The sequence below is a fragment of the Nomia melanderi genome, chromosome 2 (genome assembly GCF_051020985.1).
Source record: "Nomia melanderi isolate GNS246 chromosome 2, iyNomMela1, whole genome shotgun sequence".
NCBI lineage: Eukaryota > Metazoa > Arthropoda > Insecta > Hymenoptera > Halictidae > Nomia > Nomia melanderi.
The window spans coordinates 5,475,311-5,494,797 of NC_135000.1; the positions used below are offsets into that span (position 1 = coordinate 5,475,311).

General features: G+C 36.7%; 1 protein-coding gene across 1 annotated transcript; it reads right to left on the reverse strand.

The window, feature by feature from the left end:
• Positions 1-869: 869 nt before the first annotated feature.
• Positions 870-15,928, reverse strand: LOC116426072 (uncharacterized). Its single transcript, XM_076364937.1, has 6 exons — positions 15,683-15,928; positions 5,630-6,042; positions 5,411-5,423; positions 2,515-2,565; positions 1,768-2,033; positions 870-1,086 (listed from the first exon to the last, which is right to left on the reverse strand). The coding sequence occupies exons 1-6, from the start codon at positions 15,854-15,856 to the stop codon at positions 870-872; spliced, it is 1,134 nt and encodes a 377-aa protein (XP_076221052.1). The 5' UTR covers positions 15,857-15,928.
• Between the last annotated feature and the right edge of the window lie 3,559 nt (positions 15,929-19,487).

A 19,487-nucleotide genomic window follows, 5' to 3' on the forward strand; every position in this document is an offset into this window, starting at 1 on the left:
ATTTCATTTATATTCAAGATGAATATGCAATGCTTAAATTCGTCGAATTTGATTGAAAACTACCTTCGCGAGTCTGATATAGGAAAAAGGGTTTAAATGCGTAACGGAGAGAAAAGTTTGAAAGAGAAAAAGTGAAGAAGTTTAGGAACCAGCAGCTATTTTGTAACAGACAGTGTATTTTTCTACAGTGGTGACCGTTTGAGTCGACAGGAGGTAGCTAGAACGCGACAAGAAACCGTCGCGATAGGAGAAAGTATGCGGGACAGCGGTCGGAAATGTTTATAGTAAAACGAACAAGTTGAAGCGACTTGGTTGGCCAAAAAGTCTTCGAATTTTCTTCTGCACTTACATACTTCAATAAAGGAATAGAACAGTCGTCAAATAAAAATAAAGCAGAGGAGGAATAATTATTAGACAGTGGATTGTGTAGAATAAAATTGTCTGACACAGAGAAGCCAGTGATTAGCAGAACCTAATTTCCCTAAAAGTCTTAATAGCTTGAAAATAAAGTAACAAATAAAATATGTTTATTAGTAATTACTTTATATCCTTTATATTCACTGCTTCATCTGCTATGCACTTATTTGTTACAAATGCATAATATACACTATCTAATAATTATATAGAACGCGAAGAATAAAATTTACCGAAACACTTTCTGACCAACCGAAGGATAGAGATCTAGTAGTTTGTCTGATTTAAGGAGAAGAGAGTAAATTAAATAACTTGGTAAAATCGTTACGTCGATTATTGGTAGACTTGGTGTTCAGAGGTAGATCGAACGTGATGTTTGAAGAGGACGGAATCCTCTGAGAGCATCGATTGCAGTGTGAGTAATGAATTTCCGATATTCTGGAGGGATTAGTCGCCTAGTAGTGATTCCAGTTGTTCTGCTGGCCCCATGGATTGGGTGGATTGTAGGCGCCCGACGGGTTCCATGATGGGGCTGGGCCTGGTGGGCCTGGTGGGACTCCCGGGCCCCGTTGCGCCTCGGAGTTGTAGAGGGAGAAATGGACGGCCTTGGCTTGCTGCACTTCCGGTGTGTCTACCACTCGGCCGTCTGGGCCCAGTGGAGCTGGCGGGCCACTGAAATTTCAGAATGAAAATTGATTAGCAAGAAAGTGAGATGTGCGATTGGAGAATTGAAAAATTGAGGCGGAAAGTTATTTTATAATTTTAATTTGATGCTTGAGTTCAGAGAAAGGCTAGTTTGTCTTACTGATTAAACATTTTGGATAGTTTAGGGTTTACATATTTAGGTTTTTGATTATTTTACTTTGTGGTTGTTCAAGTTTTTAATTATTTAACTTCGTGGCTATTTAACGTTCTATCAGTCATCAACTATTAACTACTGAACTATTCAATTACCAGCTGTTTAATGTTTCAATCATTTGACTTTGTGGCTATTAACTTTTTATCAATCATCAACTATTAAATACTGAACTATTCAATTACCAGCTGTTTATTTTCAATCATTTGACTTTGTGGTTATTTAACTTCCTATCAATCATCAACTATTAACTATTGAACTATTGAATTATCACCTATTTCATTTTTCAACCATTTAACTCTTAAACTAACTTCTCAACTACTTGAATTTCCAATTGAAAAACTCCTCAACTACTTAGATCTTCAACAATTCCACTTTTCCATTCAGCTTTCCAATTACTTAACTTCTCAATCATTCAACATTTCAATTACTTCAATGTTCAACCACGAGACTTTCAAAGTTAGCTCTAAACATTATTAAAATGATAAAATCAAAACCTGTAGTGTGCATAGTTTCCAGGAGCGTACCCAGGAGGGCCAGGATATGGGCCAGCACCGGTAGGTCCTTTCGGCGCCCTAGCATTAGCGTCAGCCAAAGCAGCCAAATGAGCAGCCTTCAGCTGCGCCACTTCCGGCGTGTCTACTACTCTGCCGTCTGGGCCCAACGGCGCTGGTGCTGCGTGGCCGCCGTATGCCCCAGGATGACCGCCTCCGTACCATTGTGGCGCACAAAGGACTACGTTTAGGGTGACCGAGAAAAGTACCTACGCAGAAATACCTGACTATTAATACATGCACATATCTTCAAACTGAGAAACTCATTCACGCTTCACTCTGAAGTTAACTTCACTTAGCAATAGGCAACGAAGCAAGAAACTTATCTCTCAACGAACAAAATAATCTATGATGCAATGCAAAGAACCAGTGAAATGAATAAAAAGGAATAACGTACTAAAACTCAAACATACTTTTCCGATCAACAAACCAAACACCTCTAAAGATTCCATCACAAGAACTCTCAATATTCAAAAATATATCCAAATAAGTCCATCGTTGCTCCATAAAACCAAAGAAACATGTGCTCGAACATAATCAAACGCGATCAAATACTGTCAAACGATGTCAAATCTCGCCGATTTTACAATGGAAAGTATATCGAACGATCCCGGATAAAGAGTATTATTTCAACAGAAGGGAAATCATTGGATTGATAAGAGAACATAGTGAAACAGTATGTGTACTCACGAGATAGTGCATCATCTTGTCGAACCTCCTCGCGGTGCGTCGATCCAGCGACTATTGATAGAGGTTTAGATTCGCATTACGGCTTCCAGTATCGTGGATCGTCCAATTTATAGGGGTATGGGGCCCAGGATCGATCGGTCTGCATGCGCCCCACCCCTTTCTGCGGCTAGCAAACGGGGTATAACCACACCCAAGGAAAATGCTCTGTTTAAGGCTAGCCTGCCCTGCCCCGTAACATTTACCAGGCATTAACAATGACACCGCGTGTCCCGTAACCTCGTCAGGAATAAAACTCACCTTCCAGCGGAGCTATGCGACACGCGGAGCGTGGACGCACGTCATCGCGGATGCAATTCCGACGTCCTCGGTATTTATCGGGGCCTAGAGTTCTGCAATGGGCGGGACCGGTGCCCTGTTCCTTGGATCGTAATGCTTGCTGACGAAAATATTGCTGGATCGTATTTATGATTTATTTGAGTTTATTGTTATGTTGTATAATTGGTTTTTATTGGGATTTTTAACGCGGAGTTCTCGGTTTATGTTGCGCTTAGGGTGTTATGGGATTTTTAGGGTGCTGTGAGGGATTGTTTGATATTGTTTGATGTTGCATTATATTGTGTTATATTATGTTATGTTAGATTATGCTATATTATAGTATATTTCACTATATTTTACTATATTTTACTATATTTTACCATACTTCAGTATATTTTATTATATTTTACTATACTTTACTATATTTTACTATATTTTATTACATTTTACTATATTTTACTATACTTCACTATATTGTATTATATTTTACTATACTTTATTATATCTTACTATACTTTATTATATTTTACCATATTTTACTATACTTTATTATATTTTATTATATTTTATTACATTTTACTATATTTTACTATACTTCGTTATATTTTATTATGTTTTATTACATTTTACTCTATTTTACTATACTTCACTATATTTCATAATATTTTACTATATTTTGCCATATTTTACTACATTATACTACATTACATATATTAGATTACAATATAATATATTTATACGTCATACTATATTACACTGAACAACTACACACATTTCCCAAAATGCGGAACTGGTTAAGTAATTCATTTCTTAAGAAAATAATTAAGGATATTTGAATTTGAGTAGGTTTTGTAATAAAAATCTGAATGGTTTGAAGCAATATTCTTTATTATCATTATTACTATACTTTCTTCAACAGTTTGGTGCTTTAATAATATCTGGAATCGAGAAGTCATGACATCGACCTTGCACGCAGAATAACGTAGAAATAGTCTTGATCAATCAAGCGATAAATCGGTGTTATGCTACCGTAAAGAAACAGGTGATGCAAGGCGATTCATGTAAAGTACCTCATTGGTATTAGACCACGAGTTTTATGAACTTACAGCATTTTACGCCACCCGCCCTGGACACAGCGAAATATTTAGTGAACATTAACGAGACTTTTTAAATCCTTCGGAATGTAATAAAATTCATAGCGCGATAAAGACAGTTTTTTCCGATTCGAAATTCGATAAAATAGCTCGTGGAGTTCTTTGTCCACGTGACTATGACTATTAACTTACATTCTTATATAGTATATAGTATATAGTATCGAAAGAGAAATAATTTCACACTAATACAGTATTATTTAAACAAACAAGGATAACGGTATTTTAAAAAAATTCATCACAAACCTCATTAAAAATATTATTTTTGCAATCATTTTAATGTAACTATATTTTATTATACATAATTTAAAATATATCAGAAATTGAAAATATATCCACGTTGGCATACTTTAAAAGAATCATTTTAATAAAAATTCGACTTCAATTTACAAATACAGATTTTTTAAAGAAGAAGTAACAAATTTCTGAAATGGCACGGTATACTAAGAAGTAAATGTGAATATTGAATTTGATATTAATACAGACGTAATTAATTAGGGCAACTAAAGCAAACATTTCATCGTTACTACCACTGAGATCACCGTGAAAGATAATTCAATCAGGTTCAGCTGAATTTCTTTAAATGCCTGAGCTAATCGAACTCGATTTTCATCAAGCAATACTGTCAGACGTCGATGCAAGTGGTGCATTCAACGATTTCTCATTGAAATAAGCAACGTTGCGACAGTTATCCTGGTTCAAAGACCACCTCGCGCATTGTTCGCGCGTTGACCTGAACGGGACCGCGAGCTTGTCGCCAACGCTTCGATAACAACCACAGAACTAGCTGGTCACTAACAATCGTATCGAATCTACATACAGCACGTGACATTTAGGAATTTATTCGAACCAGTGAAATCTCAAAAATAAATGAAGCCGATTAAAATCATGATACCTGAATTTTATGAATAAATCAATCTTAATTCAGCAGTATTCTCTTAAATATAATAAATAAGTAAATCTGAAAAGAGTATTTAAAACTAATTAAAATTTCACAAAAACTGTTATTAAAAATGAGTTTCCCATATACTATTATACTTCCATATTTATTTAAACTTCAATGGAATAAAAAAAAAGGATCAAGGAAAGAATTCACACAGAACAGGCAGAGGAAGAAAGAGAAACGAATAAACATTGTTTCCTTAAATAATTGCAACCACTTTAATATCAAAATCTCAACAAAATACATCGCCCACTCCCAACGCATCCATCATGCAGAATCTCTACCTACAGAATAAACCCATAGCGGTACGCAATGTTACATAAATACAAAAAAATAAATGATAACGAACCGATCCGCCAACCAGATGCGAGATCGTCAGAAACACGTTCCCAGAATATGAGGTACAAGTTACCGTCAACTCTAGAACCAGAAAAATCCAAGAACACTACAGTCCCTATGCTATAATCTCTAACAGAATCAGTGAAACCTTCAAGGTCACGCTACAATATTAATGTTAAAAATAACCTTGAACAGTCTTCTAACTGCCATCCAGACACTAGCGAAACTACTCTAAGTTATCCCACAAGTCACAAAATTCATCGGACAAGGTTACGCAATTGAAACGAATTTTTCCAAATTTCCTTCGAATTTCCTGGTGCTAGGGCTGACACCATGCGCGATCATCGATCCTCTTAACGATCTTCACCAGTGTGGCTGAGCATAGGGATCCGAGTAAGCCAGATGAGAGATTTTCGAAATTTGCTCGGCATGGGCTGCCAAGTGGGCTGCCTTCGCATGGGCCACTTCCGCCGTGTCGACCACTCTTCCGTCGTGGGCTAGTGGCGCTGGTGGTCCATGGTACGCTACTTGCAATGGCGCTGTTGCGTAGGGCGCGCTGTATTCGTCGTTGTAGTCCGGCGCGTAGGGAGAAGCTTTCGCCGCTTCCGCAGCGTGCGCCGCCAGGTGCGCTGCCTTAGCGTGAGCCACTTCCGGCGTGTCTACCACGCGGCCGTCGTGGGCTAGCGGCGCAGGAGGGCCGTGGTACGCTGCGCCGTAGACGGGGTAGGGCGCGTAGCCGGGTAGGGCTTTCGCCGAGAGCACGAGGCACGAGATGAGAAGCTGGAACAGTTGTCTGAAGTTGAGGGTTTTGTTGGTGGCTGGTGTTGTGTGCTTGTTAGTGGGTTTGTGGAGTTTGGTTGGGGATATTGAGAATTAGATGTGTAAGGATTAATAAATGTGAATTGTTGGGATTTGGTTGGAGACATTCAGAATTAGATGTGTAAGGATTAATGAGTTTGAATTGTTCGTTTGCTGTTTGAAGCAACTGTTTTGTTAAGTGTGGATTTGTTATTTATTCCTTTGGGAAAGCTGTCTTTGGAAAGTGGAAGGTAGAACTGATAAAAGTGTAAGTGGCACTAGAATTTGGAAAATTAAATTTAATGTAATGAGTGGACTTTGAGAGATTGATTAATCGTTTGGAAAATTATCCTTTTTAGCACTGTGAATATTTAATAGTTTAAAGATTAGAATCTAACCCATTTCAATACCCGTTATTCAAAAACAAAATCTACTTTTACCAACATTTCCCCTTAAAAACAAACACACACAACAAACTTCCCAAATGACTCCCAAATCTAACAATCCTAACAAAACTCAAACATCCAAACTCCCAACAAGAGTTCAACAAACTATCACCGACAAACTCCAAAAGTCCAAAACCTCAAACAAAACTCCCCTCACAAACTCTTCCAAACAGAACCAAACCTCCAGAATCTCAAACAAAATTATACAACGTTAATCTCAAACAACAATCCCAGTGTCTCCAACAAACTCGTACCAGAGCCACCATTCTCCAACGTAAACAAGCCCGAACCAAATCAAACCAAACCAAACCAAACCAAACGACGATTCTTATCAGAAGCAGCCATCTAGCGGAACACCAGAAGTGTCCAAGTGTCTTTCCAGGTACTCACGAGGGACCTCATGTTCGCTTATAGGATCCGCGGAGCCGTGATGGTTCTGCCGGCCGAATGAACCGGGTACACCTTATATAGTCGTGGAACAATACGAGGCGCCCACTTCGACGCCGGTGTAAACAACGGCCACGCCGCGGTTCGAATATCTACACGCACACGCACGCGTGATCCCGCTTGATTTTGCACATAATGAGCGCACGGGGTGGGCAGGTGGCACTACGGCCAGGGAGGGGGGTGCAGGGGGCAGGCATTTCTATTTGGCAACGCGGGGAGACCGTTAAGGGTGGGGGTCGGTGGAAGGGAAAATGGCGAACGAGGGACGTGGAACGTGGAAGAAAACGGAACGGCCGAGGCGAAATGCTCGCTGGTTGCGTCAATGATGGAAACCCGGGCGACGGGGATTGCTTGGTTCGATGGAAAAAGGATTGGGCTCGTTTGGTGATGTTTGTCATTTGGTGGTTTCGTGGTTGGCTGAGATTATTGGGGATTGTGTAGGGATTGTGTGTAGATGGAGGATTTGTCAATTTGGAATGTAATATTATGAAGTAGCTTTCTGTTTTGTTGATTTGGATTTATAGATTTTTATCTGGTAATCTAGGGATTAGGGAATTTAGCTAGATTCTTGGGGATTGTGTGTAGATGGAGGATTTGTCAATTTTGAATATAATATTGCGAAGTAGCTTTCTGTTTTGTTGATTTGTATTTATGGATTTTGATTTGGTCATTTATAGATTAGGAGATTTAGCTAGATTCTTGGGGATATTTAAGGTATTGTGTTTGGGTGGAAGATTTGTTAATTTGGAATATAATATTGTGAAGTATTTGTTTATTTTGTTGATTTGGATTTATAGATTTTGATTTGATAACTTAGGGATTAGTGGATTTTTTGTTGAAGGATTTGTCAATTCAAAATCTAATATTGTGAAATGGTTTCTTTTATTTTATTTATTTATGCTATTGATTTATGTTTATGGAATTTGTTTTAGTGATTTGGGGGTTGAGTTGGACTCAACTGTTGGACTGTCTGCTTTGTTAATTGAGTATATAATATTATGAAATACCTTTTTACATTATTTATATATTAATTCAATTTGGTTTAGGGTTGAAACAAATTTCCTAGAAGGGGTTGCTTTTAAACAAAGGATTTTTTCTTAAGTTGTGATCTGCAAGAAGATGACGTTGATAGTTCAAAATGTATATATTATATTAATATGAAATATTATTTTATATTATTCGCTACTGAAGTGCCAAAGAAATTATTACTGTAACCTTATAGTGTAACAATTGTCATAAATATTTGTGTCGACAAAAATAATATTTAAATAGTAATAAATTTAAATATTTAATAGTAAATAATTCATAGTAATAAATTTTTACACTGAATGTACAACCGTTTTTCTCCTAGAATTTATTAACAATGAAATAACCCTTGACAGCTTAATGAGGAGAAGAACTATAAGATTGAAAATTAATGAAACTTTTATTCTCTTTTTAATCTATAAAACTGAATTAATGGAGAAGAATTGTAAACATCATTACTACTGTGATTTCACATGTTACAAACATGGTAATATTCCCAAAGATCAACGAATATCATTTTCAATGCAAATTCAACAGGATTCCGTCACGTATCGCTACGCCCGAGTTCTTAATAAGCCCCGGAGCAATTACATTTTGCGAAACACCGTGAACAATGACATCCGAACAATCATTTCTAACGAGCACCTACCACCTAATTGGGACAAGTTCGTTACAGTGTAATAATTCCGCGGTATAATTCGTAATCCAGCGAATTCGATGATCGTGTGCTCCAGAAAACGAAATGAATTTCTGTCATTTGTTTCAGTTCCTTTCGATACTTTTCCATTTTATTTCGACACTATTCACTGTTACAGATATCAAAACTAATTTTCTTAATATTATCTTAAATACAGTTAAGTTAATTACCAGATTACCAGATTCTCAAATTACCCAATTACGAAAGTATCAAATTATAAAATTACCAAATTAAGAAAGTATCAAATTACAAAATTACCAAATTACCAAATTACCAAATTACCAAATTATCCAATTACCAGATTATCAGATTATCAGATTATCAGATTATCAAATTATCAAATTATCAAAAATATTAATTAATTCGATTATTGAAATAATCCGTAAAATTAAAGATAAGTCCTCTGTGCATTGTGGCGAGTATTGGGTAAGTATCGTGAAAAAAATATCAGTTTCCAGGAATGCGAATTAAAACGAAAAAACAGTAGAACATTGGTAAAGGTTTGTCGAAACGTGTGGTGCAGTATTAAGCAATTGTAACCAGCAGACTATGTAAATCGGACGTTTCACGCACGGATGACGGAAAACGAGAGAATTCGGGGACCATGACGACGGAATTTCTAGCTACGCTTTTTCACCGATGAAATGTGTGGTAGACGTAACCGTGGCGAACGTAATGGAACAAAACAAGAGCTGCGTCGACTTCTTGACATTAAGTGGAAAGATCAATTAATCTTTATCGTCGGGAAGAAATTATTGTCAACCAGGATATTAAATAATCAACCTTGGATTTTGTTTATTCGTTCAAAAGATTTGATTTGGAAGTGATTATTTAAATTGGTTTGGAGACGTTTCAAGATTTATAATAGGATACTGAATTCTAATCTCAGTAAACAATTTCTGAGAATGATAAATAAATAAATTATTATAATTAAATGACGTACTTATAATTTGACAATTGGAATAATTACATTTTAATCAACAAATCATCAGCATTTTTATTCAAATAAATACAGATAAATTATTACAGTAAAAATAAACAAATTCACAGGAATTAAGAAACAAATTTATATAAATGAACCTAATACGAATCACTGCTACTATCATCAAATTACGTCACTCGAATAAACAGAAATCTAATTACAGAAATAAACAAAAGCAAATTATTCCCATAAATGATATAAAGCTGTGTCTCTCCCATAAAATATTCAAATAAATATGAGTCACTCTAAAAACTTATTGAAGCCAATAATAGGCAATTTGAATAATGACGAGCCATCCGAATGAATCATCCAATTACAGATGACTTATATGAATTATTAGAATATTTCGCTGCAATGAATTATGAATGATCGTTACTCAGCACGAGGTGATCGAACAACAAGAATCAACTATGCCAATTATCTTGCAACCCTTTCAGCTATGAGAAACAGAAGCGCTGCTCCTGTTGCCTCGGCTGTCCCGCAAATGTCACTCAAGTGCAATCTCGTCCGTCATAGTATCCGCTACCGGCGAATAACGCCGTAAATAATCGAGTAAATGTCGATGCCCGATACATATAACACGTATATAAGTACAATAGGCATTCCCTGTCGACAACCGTCCCTGGCCTCGTGGCGAGCGCAATTTGTACCGGGTCACTGACACGCCTAATCGTCCTGCGAACGCTCGAGGAATGATCCTGCATCAGGAAGAAGGAAGTCGATCTTGTTACCGGGGTTTTGTTTGTTCAAAATGTTTCCTAAGGAAGTTGTTAAATTAAATTATTGTTTTTCTTTATTAATTTAATGTAGATTTTTAAATTAATTAAGAGAATTACCCTGAAAACACACGAGAAGTGATCCTGCATCAGTAAGAAGGAAGTCGATCTTGTTATCGGGATTTTGTCTGTTAAAAATGTTTCCTAAGGAAGTTGTAAAATTAAATTATTGTTTTTCTTTATTATTTTAACGTAAATTTGTACATTAATTATGAGAATCATCCTGCAAACGCTCGAGGAACGATCCTACATCAGAAAGGAGGAAGTCGATCTTGTTATCGGGATTTTGTTTGTTAAAAATGTTTCCTAAGGAAGTTGTTAAATTAAATTATTGTTTTTCTTTATTATTTAAATGTAAATGTGTGCATTATTTATGGGAATCGTCCTGCAAAGGCTCAAGGAATGGTCCTTCATCAGGAAGAAGGAAGTCAATCTTGTTATCGGGATTTTGTTTGTTAAAAATGTTTCCTAAGGAAGTTGTTGAATTAAATTATTGTTTTTCTTTATTATTTAAATGTAAATGTGTGCATTATTTATGGGAATCGTCCTGCAAAGGCTCAAGGAATGGTCCTTCATCAGGAAGAAGGAAGTCGATCTTGTCATCTCGAGCTTGTCTGTTAAAACTGTTTATTAAGAAAGCTATTAATTGAATTATCGTCTATCTTTATTACCATAAATACGACGAAGTTTTAAATCTCTATTATTTCCAAACATATCTTCAACTTAAAACATATCCTCCATCACTACCTATAAATTCCCTTCACATTATAATTACTTTTACGAAACCATTGTTTATCTTTATCATAAAAATAAAAGAAACACAAGAAACCCCGTTATTTAAAGGATGACCCAATAGAAACACACAAGTTTTTAGCACTACTCATTATAACAACCGTTCATAATTCAAAGTTTCCCTTTTAGCAGCCATCTGGGCCGAGAAATGGCGCCGCGGCCCACGCAACGGAGCGCCAATTAATACTGAGACTGATGATCGTTTAGCACGGTCCTTAAACCGTGCGCGACGCGAGATAACCGGAGTCAAAGACAATGCGCCGACGGGCGTGCCGAGATTACTTGGAATCCCGTGGAAAGGGCTTTTGTTCGGGCACCGTATCGCCGCGATCTGAGCATTATTAAGCCGCCCACGTGGCGGAGGCGACACGCGACACGATTTTCTGGCCATTCCTCGGATACCTGGCATACCTGGCGCGAACGAACGCAAACGAGCCTGTCTTTAGGAATCTTTTTTGTGGATGATCTTTAAAATATTGATTTTTTGTATTTTGTGCGTTTGATTCTGAATGATTGAAGAGTGTATGGGAATTTTCGGTTGTGGTTAGTTTGTAAAATATCGGTTTGGAATTTTGTGTGTTTGTTGTTGTATGATTGGAGGGTGTGTGGGAATCTTTCTTTCTGGTTAATTTGTAAAATACTGATTTGGTATTTTATGGATTTAATTTTGTATGATTGGAGCTTGGTTGAAAATTTTTCTTTGTGGTTAATTTATAAAATACTGATTTGGTATTTTGTGGATTTAATTTTGTATGATTGGAGCTTGGTTGAAAATTTTTCTTTGTGGCTAATTTGTAAAATATTGATTTGGTATTTTGTGGGTTTGATTTTGTACGATTGGAGCTTGTGTGAGGATTTTTCTTTGCGGTTAATCTGTAAAATATTGATTTGGTATTTTGTGGGTTTGATTTTGTATTATTGGAGATTGTGTGGGGATTTTTCTTTGTGGTTAATTTGTAAAACATCGATTTGGAGTATTGTGGGTTTGTTGTTGTATGATTGGAGAATGTGTAGGAAATTTTTTTTTTTGTTAGTCTGTAAAATATCGATTTGGAATTCTGTAGGTTTGTTGCTGAGTGGTTGGAGAGTGTATGGGAATTTTTGATAGTGGTTAGTTTGTAAAATATCGGTTTGGAATTTTGTAGGTTTCGCTTTGCATGATTGAAGAGTGTGAAGTGATACATCCGTGTCTTCGAGTCACTGAACTGAGAGAATTCACTCTCAATGGTAGAAGAAACATGAAGTTTTTCGATGCATTCGACTCAACATGAAATATCTGAATCGAGGCAACAGTTTAGCCGCTAATGATGGTTTTGCAACTGGCCGAGCGATTCTCTCGATTGAAAATATGAAAAAATCCAGACCTTCGGCAAGAAAGAGGCTCATGCGTGGTCGGGCGCATACATGCGTGACGCCTATTCTTTCGTTCAGGTTTTGCAAAGCAGCTGGGAATTATTTCTGGACAAGTTTCACGGGATCCACGCAATACTGTTGCACTTTTTCTACTGTGGAATTTGTGTAACTGAAATCTCCACTGCTTTCATTGTTCTCTCGCATTCTGTGCAACTTTTTGTGCAACTTTCATCTGGGAATAACATCTTTCTGTTTCAAAAATTACTGAATTTCTCACTTTGCAATATTTACATAGTCTAATTCTTGATAAAGTTCCCATTCGTAAAAGAAACTTGGAAAAAATTAAAGTTGGCAACATGTTTATTGCGATTAATATTTAAGAAACGTAGATTCATAATGAAAATAAAAGTTATCTTTCACAACATTTATTCAGTTTACTTATTCTTCTTCTATTGAATTTTGGATATTTCCTACAGTGAATTTTACCATTGTTATTAGAAAAGTCAAATTAAAATTTTGAAAGCTGTCTTTTGATAGTTTCGGTAGAAACAGTGTTAAAGAAACTGATTTAACAACACCCAAACTCAATTGTAAATCAATTGAAGCTTTAAAAAATTGGATTCTTAAATTTTCGTTAAAAAAACTTTTTTGACAGTATAGTTGATTAATTTTGAAAATCAATTATTCAATAGATAACGAATGTCTCTCAGAAAAATTCAATAATAAATCAATTCAAGTTTTAATATATGCACTCCTCGAGTTTCTATAAAGAAATCTCAAAAAGTCCGTTTCACTGCTCGGTAGTTTTAGAGTTAAGTACGTTGAACCCTTTCAGAATTCGAAGGATCCCTGTTTCGCGATGGTACACAGAAAAAGCTGCTTTCAGCAGAACCCACTAGTAAGTGTGTAACAAACGATTCGCCACAGTCAATCACCGAGGATTGATTGTTCCAAGGAGACGCGACAACCTTCGTTCGAATCGGTGTGCCAACGTTCCTCCACTTTTTCCCCTCTCGTTTACGTTAATTGCAATTCGTCCATGGGAGGCGCGAGGCGTGCGTCGAGGCCGTTCTCTCAGAATAATTGAGAAATCATTTAGCAGTAAAGTTTCGATGAAATTGCGATTCTGCGAAACGTATTCGTGATTTGGTCCGTTTTATGGACCTGCTCGTTTCCTTTTTCGCTGCCTCGATGATGGACGAACCGGTGTACAATGGACGAAACCTCAAAATTCGACTCACATTACGAAAATTAAAGGTTAACTGCTGCTAAGTATAGTACCTCGACATCAGTTTTTTCCACAGGTGTGCTTGTTTGTCAAGATATCTCTCAAATAGATTATATTATTACGTTGTCTCCAATATTATTAGTACGAAGAATCGTTTGTACTGCTTTCTACGAACTATCCATTTTTTAAAACGCATTTCAAATCAAATATTGTAATAATACAGTTATCGAAAACTGCAACAGAAATTCTAAACAACTCATTCATCTCATATTCACTAAACAACTCTCATCAACATAAACAATCAGTTACTAAAACACTCACAAAATACTCCACAAGTGACACTAAAACAATCACCTAAAGCCGAGCATTGAAATGAATAGATGTGTTCAAAGGAAAATACGTCCATGTTTGGACAATTACTAATTTTCATAAATTTCAATTTAATAAACACCGTCCTTCTTAGTTATTAAAGACTTTACTCGTTCCGTCTAGCTCAGAAAACCTTGCTTTTTATATCGTCTGAGAATATTTAAGCTACAAATAGCTTGAAAAACACGAATTTCCTCAATTTCCGTGTTCAGGATTTAACCGTATTGGTTTCCGACCTTCGGACCTTCCGCAACATATTGTTAGATCGCCTCGAGGAATCCCGGAGCTGGCTTCTTTTTCGACGCCAGCAATTATTCCGCGAGCGTCGACCAGTTTTTCGTCGAGCCCGGTGAAAAAGGATGAACGGGGAAGCGTGGTAGCGTGCACCTGACCTCGAAGCCGCGCGGGACCTTTTGAGTGACAAGTGCCGCGAGGAGAAGCGACAGGGCCCAGGCAGACGTAATGTCAATGTCAGCACCTCAGCTGCAGTTGGTGCAGGGTGTGGTCCCCTCCTACGGGTCGTCGACTCCCTACCAGCCGCACATATATAAAAGGAGATGCGTGCTTGGTAAGGGTACGACATAAAAGTTCGTGTACCCCTTAGGGCGAGTCCTGGCCAATCACGCAGCAGCGCTCTTCGGATGCACCATGAAGTGTCTCGTAAGTAATGGACAGTGCAGGCGGCGGATTTGGGGATATCGGGAGTCTCAGCGGCGAGGTAGATGGGAATCGGGAGATTTTGAGTGATCTGTGGGTTTGAGTTGTGGATTTGGCTGGTGACATGGATGAGAATTTAGACTTTGTGGTGAGGTAGATGAGAGGTGAGATTTGTGATGAGGTAGATGAACATCGTGAGGTTTTGAGTGATTTGTGGGTTTGAGTTGTGAGGTAGATGAGAGGTGAAGTTCTCGGTGGTGAGATAGATGAAAATTGTGAAGTTTTGGGTCGTAGGATAGATGAGAATTGGATTTTTGAGTGATTTGTGGGTTTGAGTTTTGAGATAGATGAGAGGTGAGGTTTTGGGTGATGAGATAGATGAGAATTGAGACTTTGAGTGGTGAGGTAGATGGGAATTAAGACTTTGAGTGGTGAGGCAGATGAAAATTGTGAGATTTTGAGAGTTTTGTGACTTTGAGTGGTGAGATAGATGAGAATTGAGGTTTTTGGTGGTGAGATAGATGAGAATTGAGACTTTGAGTGGTAAGGTAGATGAAAATTGTGAGATGCTGCCTTGTCATCGTTTAAATACTTGCAAACTAAAAACTCTAAAACACATCAATCTATCCTACCTAGTACATTAAACAATAACATGCACCAATAACTTCAAAATTCCCTGAATTACTATACAAGCATATAATCATCAAACGATTATTACAAACCCATTCCAAACTTCATTATCAACGTACATTCCACACACCACAAAATCCACGCAACTCAATAGACCCCGCTAAATCCAAAGTCGCCATCACCAATAATCAATCCCCCAAAACTCCACGAAGGACTCACAAAAGAAACACTTCTTTCACTTCGCAGATAATCTTCTTCACGTTCTGTGGACTGGCGGTCGCTGAACCAGGATATCTGGCTCCTGTGGTGTCCTACGGCTACTTTGGCATCCCCATAGGCTACGGCGGCCAAGTGTTGGAGACGCCGGAAGTGGCGCAAGCGAAAGCAGCTCATTTGGCTAGGCAGGCGTACGAGGCGGCCAGGAACACGCTGGGTTATGCACACGTGCCAGTCTTGACCCGCGTTTACACACCTGCGATTACCTACGGCGCGCCCATCGGCGCTGACGGCCGGGTCGTCGATACACCTGAGGTCGCCGAAGCGAAGGCTGCTCATCTTGCTGCTCACGCGCTGGTAATTGCCGCGGGAAAATAGCGAAGCCGTTCGAACTATAAATAATGAAGCGTATGTTCAATCCATTCACTCATTGCGTACCGGCTAATTTTCAGGAAACTGAATTGTGATGGCAATTTTCACTGAGGTCAACTTATATCGCTGTACATAGAAAAACTCAGATATCATATTGTTATATAATATATTTTAAATAATCAATTCGAATTAAATTTTATATTTTGTCAATGCTGTGGTAATTAGCGAGGTTCCATAGCTAAGTGTCTTTATATAAAAACGAGATTTCTCATTATCGGTACGCAATGTGTCCCATGAAATTTTTTTCTTGAATTTTTAGATGAAATTCTGAGTGTCCATAGTATCTTGGAAAAATAGTGAAAAAATCTGACATATTCAACATATTATATATAGCAAGTTGCAAAAATCTTAACTTTGTTATTTCCTATTTTATAAATAATTTCTCGCGACAGTGCAATCATAGAGCATTTTGTAAATGTTCAAAACTTTAAAAGAAGTATAAATTTTATCTGGAAATATCGTTTGATTCAATTTATTCATTCTAAATACTAACTCATATTTATCCTAATCATTAGATACATTATTTATTAAGAAATAAATTGTCTATAACAATTTAGAATGAGCGATATATTAATAGATGACTGGGACTTAATAAGTTAATGACTACGCTTGCTTAATCCTTTGCACTGCATCGGCGTCGCTCAGTCGCCGCTCAATTTAATACAGAACAATTATCTAGGAGAAAGAGAATTTTATTTGAAACAGTATAATTATTTCATCACAGCAACACAATGAAACAAGCCGCAAATCAAACAACGTGCACACTATTTATATACTCGGATGCTCTTCTCACTCGCACGCTTTCTAGAACACTCTTTCATTATCATGCATTAATTTCACATATATTTGGAACATTCTAGATTCATAAAAAACGAACGTTAACCCTCTGTAGGCCCATGTAACTTTAAAGTCACATATCAGTATATTGGCATCTTCTTGATTTATTTCATTTTGCACTCGAAGTATTGAATAAAATTAAGTAATCAGTTAACTTAAACTTTTATATGCTCAGGCATGAAAGTTTAACGTCATTGTAACTTGAAAGTTACGAAATATATTCGTTTGATGGAATTATTGAAATTATTAAATATATTGTTAATTCGTATTCATATGTGGATATTTATTAATTTTGTATTACATAGATTTTATTATAATTGTGAACAAAAATTCGGCCCATAAAGGGTTAAATCAATATAGACGTATCTGTAATCAAGTAACTGGATTGTTTTGAACGTAACTTTTAAATTGCAGGAAGCTGCAAAAAAATTAGGACTGTACCCATACGGCGCTCTGGCGTATTCTTCGATCCCCTATGCCTATAGATATGGCTATGGTGCTCCCCTTGGTCCCGATGGTAGAGTGGTCGACACACCGGAAGTCGCGGAAGCGAAAGCCGCGCATTTGGCAGCGCATGCACAGGAGGCAGCTAACGCACAGAAAATATAATGACCTTTAACTGAGAAATTTTGTTGTAAAGGAAATTGTCATAATTCAAGGAAACGGAACTTTTCGAACAGGAAATGGCCGATAGATTTTTCCTAATAACGATAATTGTCTTGGAAAAAGAAAAGGAAGAACAAATAATAAAAACTTTGTATTGTACCAACTGATGCAAAATATTGTTCCCTGATTTTTGAATCCTTTTGAGGTTGAACTCGAAGTTTCTCGAATTTCAGAGATAAAAAATTGAAGATCGAAGTTTGTAGTTTGATATGCTGGTTATTGGATTAAAAAATCACGAGAACTCATTAACTCTTAACTAACTATGATTCATTTCTGAACTATAATCGATACAACTGTTTTATCGTTAATAGTTTATTAGGAAAAGAAAAAATTTGGATATTTATTCTATACGTACGTTTACTAAAAAGGTTTACGATAATAGAAAAGTAATACTTAATTTACATTTTTAAAAAATGAATAACAATAAGGTTCTTCAAATTCAGTTCAAAATTTTCGTCACGAGTCTAATACGATATTGTATGTCAACGGATTAAAAATTAAGATTCAATGGATATTTCATCTTTGAACTGAAATTTTGAATTTCCCTCCAAATTAACGCCATCTACGTCAAAACGCCCAAGCTACTAGCCAATTAGTACCGAATCTCGACCGACAGGTGGCGCCACAATTCACATTTCAAACTATTATTTGCTTCTAAATTAGATAATTAATCACCGAGTCTTTGGAAACCGGTTATTTGTATAATGTACGTTGCATATGCCTCTCCCTACATTCACATATGCTCAGAATAAATTCATAATGTATAATCATCGAGTAATTATGTTTTCTTTGTTTCCTAATGCAGTTATGAATACTACCTTCGTTCATCATTGAAAATTCTTAACAACTCATTACTTTCACTTCGAGGGTAATAATAACTCTAATTAGATATTCGTTAAGAGTCTACTTTAATTCTATCAAATACAAATGTTTATTAACTGTTTGTAAAGTAACTGCAAATTAATGACATATTGCGTTCGTGTAAAAAAAATTATCTGGAACAACCTTTTAAAGAATCATTAACAAATAATTAATGTAAAAGGTAATCTTATTAAAATTGACATAGGGTAATAGCTAAGGGTCTATTGTACATTTTCTAATTACTAAGTAATACAGTATTGAGCTTTTATAATAGTACGTGTATTTATAGTATCTATTGACGTTTCTTTAATTTCAAATTCGACAATTTCCCGCTGAGTCAGCGCCATCTACAATGAAACGCCCAAGCTATTAGCCAATTAGTATCTAGTTTACACCACTAGACGGCGCCACAGTTAGTTCTGTTCTTACTAATACTTCCTTAGTCATCATGCTTCACGAGTAGGTACCAGGGACTGATGAGATGCTTTTTCAAAGGAGGTCGCGTCGACAGTTCTATCTCTGTCCTTGTCGCACACTAGCGCTGTCCTTGTCTTACACATTGCAGGGATAGGGGAAAGCTTTCAAAATGACCAACCGCTAGATGGCGATACTATCGCTTGCCGGCAAAATTCGCTATCCTTGTCTTACTCATTACGTGGATGGCCATTGACGACGATCTTTAGATTAATTGTTCTATAGCTTCCTATGGGGCGATTTTGACGTTCGATGACTTAAATTGAAGCTGAGTAAACATAGATAATTATCATGCTATTCCGAATTGCAGAGCGAAAGAGGAACTGATTGAAAATCGCTATTGAATGAGTGTTTGATAAGACCTCAGTTTTGATAGTTAAATATGTAATTATTATACTATATACATAATTAAAATGAAATTTATGTTTTTAAATATTTACTTCTTTTGATAGAATTTGTTAAATAATCATTCAATTGTAGTGAAGCAATTAAATAAGCTTTATTTAAGATATTTCGTATGATCATTGCTTGTCGAACG

What these genes read in the sequence shown, in the direction of transcription:
- LOC116426072 (XM_076364937.1), bottom strand. Translation starts at nt 15,856, where the DNA reads ATGAGCTGCTTTCGCTTGCGCCACTTCCGGCGTCTCCAACACTTGGCC. An exon ending in ACAAGATGATGCACTATCTC is followed by an intron (nt 2,034 to 2,514) that starts GTGAGTACACAT and finishes ATTTCTGCGTAG; the next exon opens with GTACTTTTCTCGGTCACCCT. An exon ending in GGAAACTATGCACACTACAG is followed by an intron (nt 1,087 to 1,767) that starts GTTTTGATTTTA and finishes CTGAAATTTCAG; the next exon opens with TGGCCCGCCAGCTCCACTGG.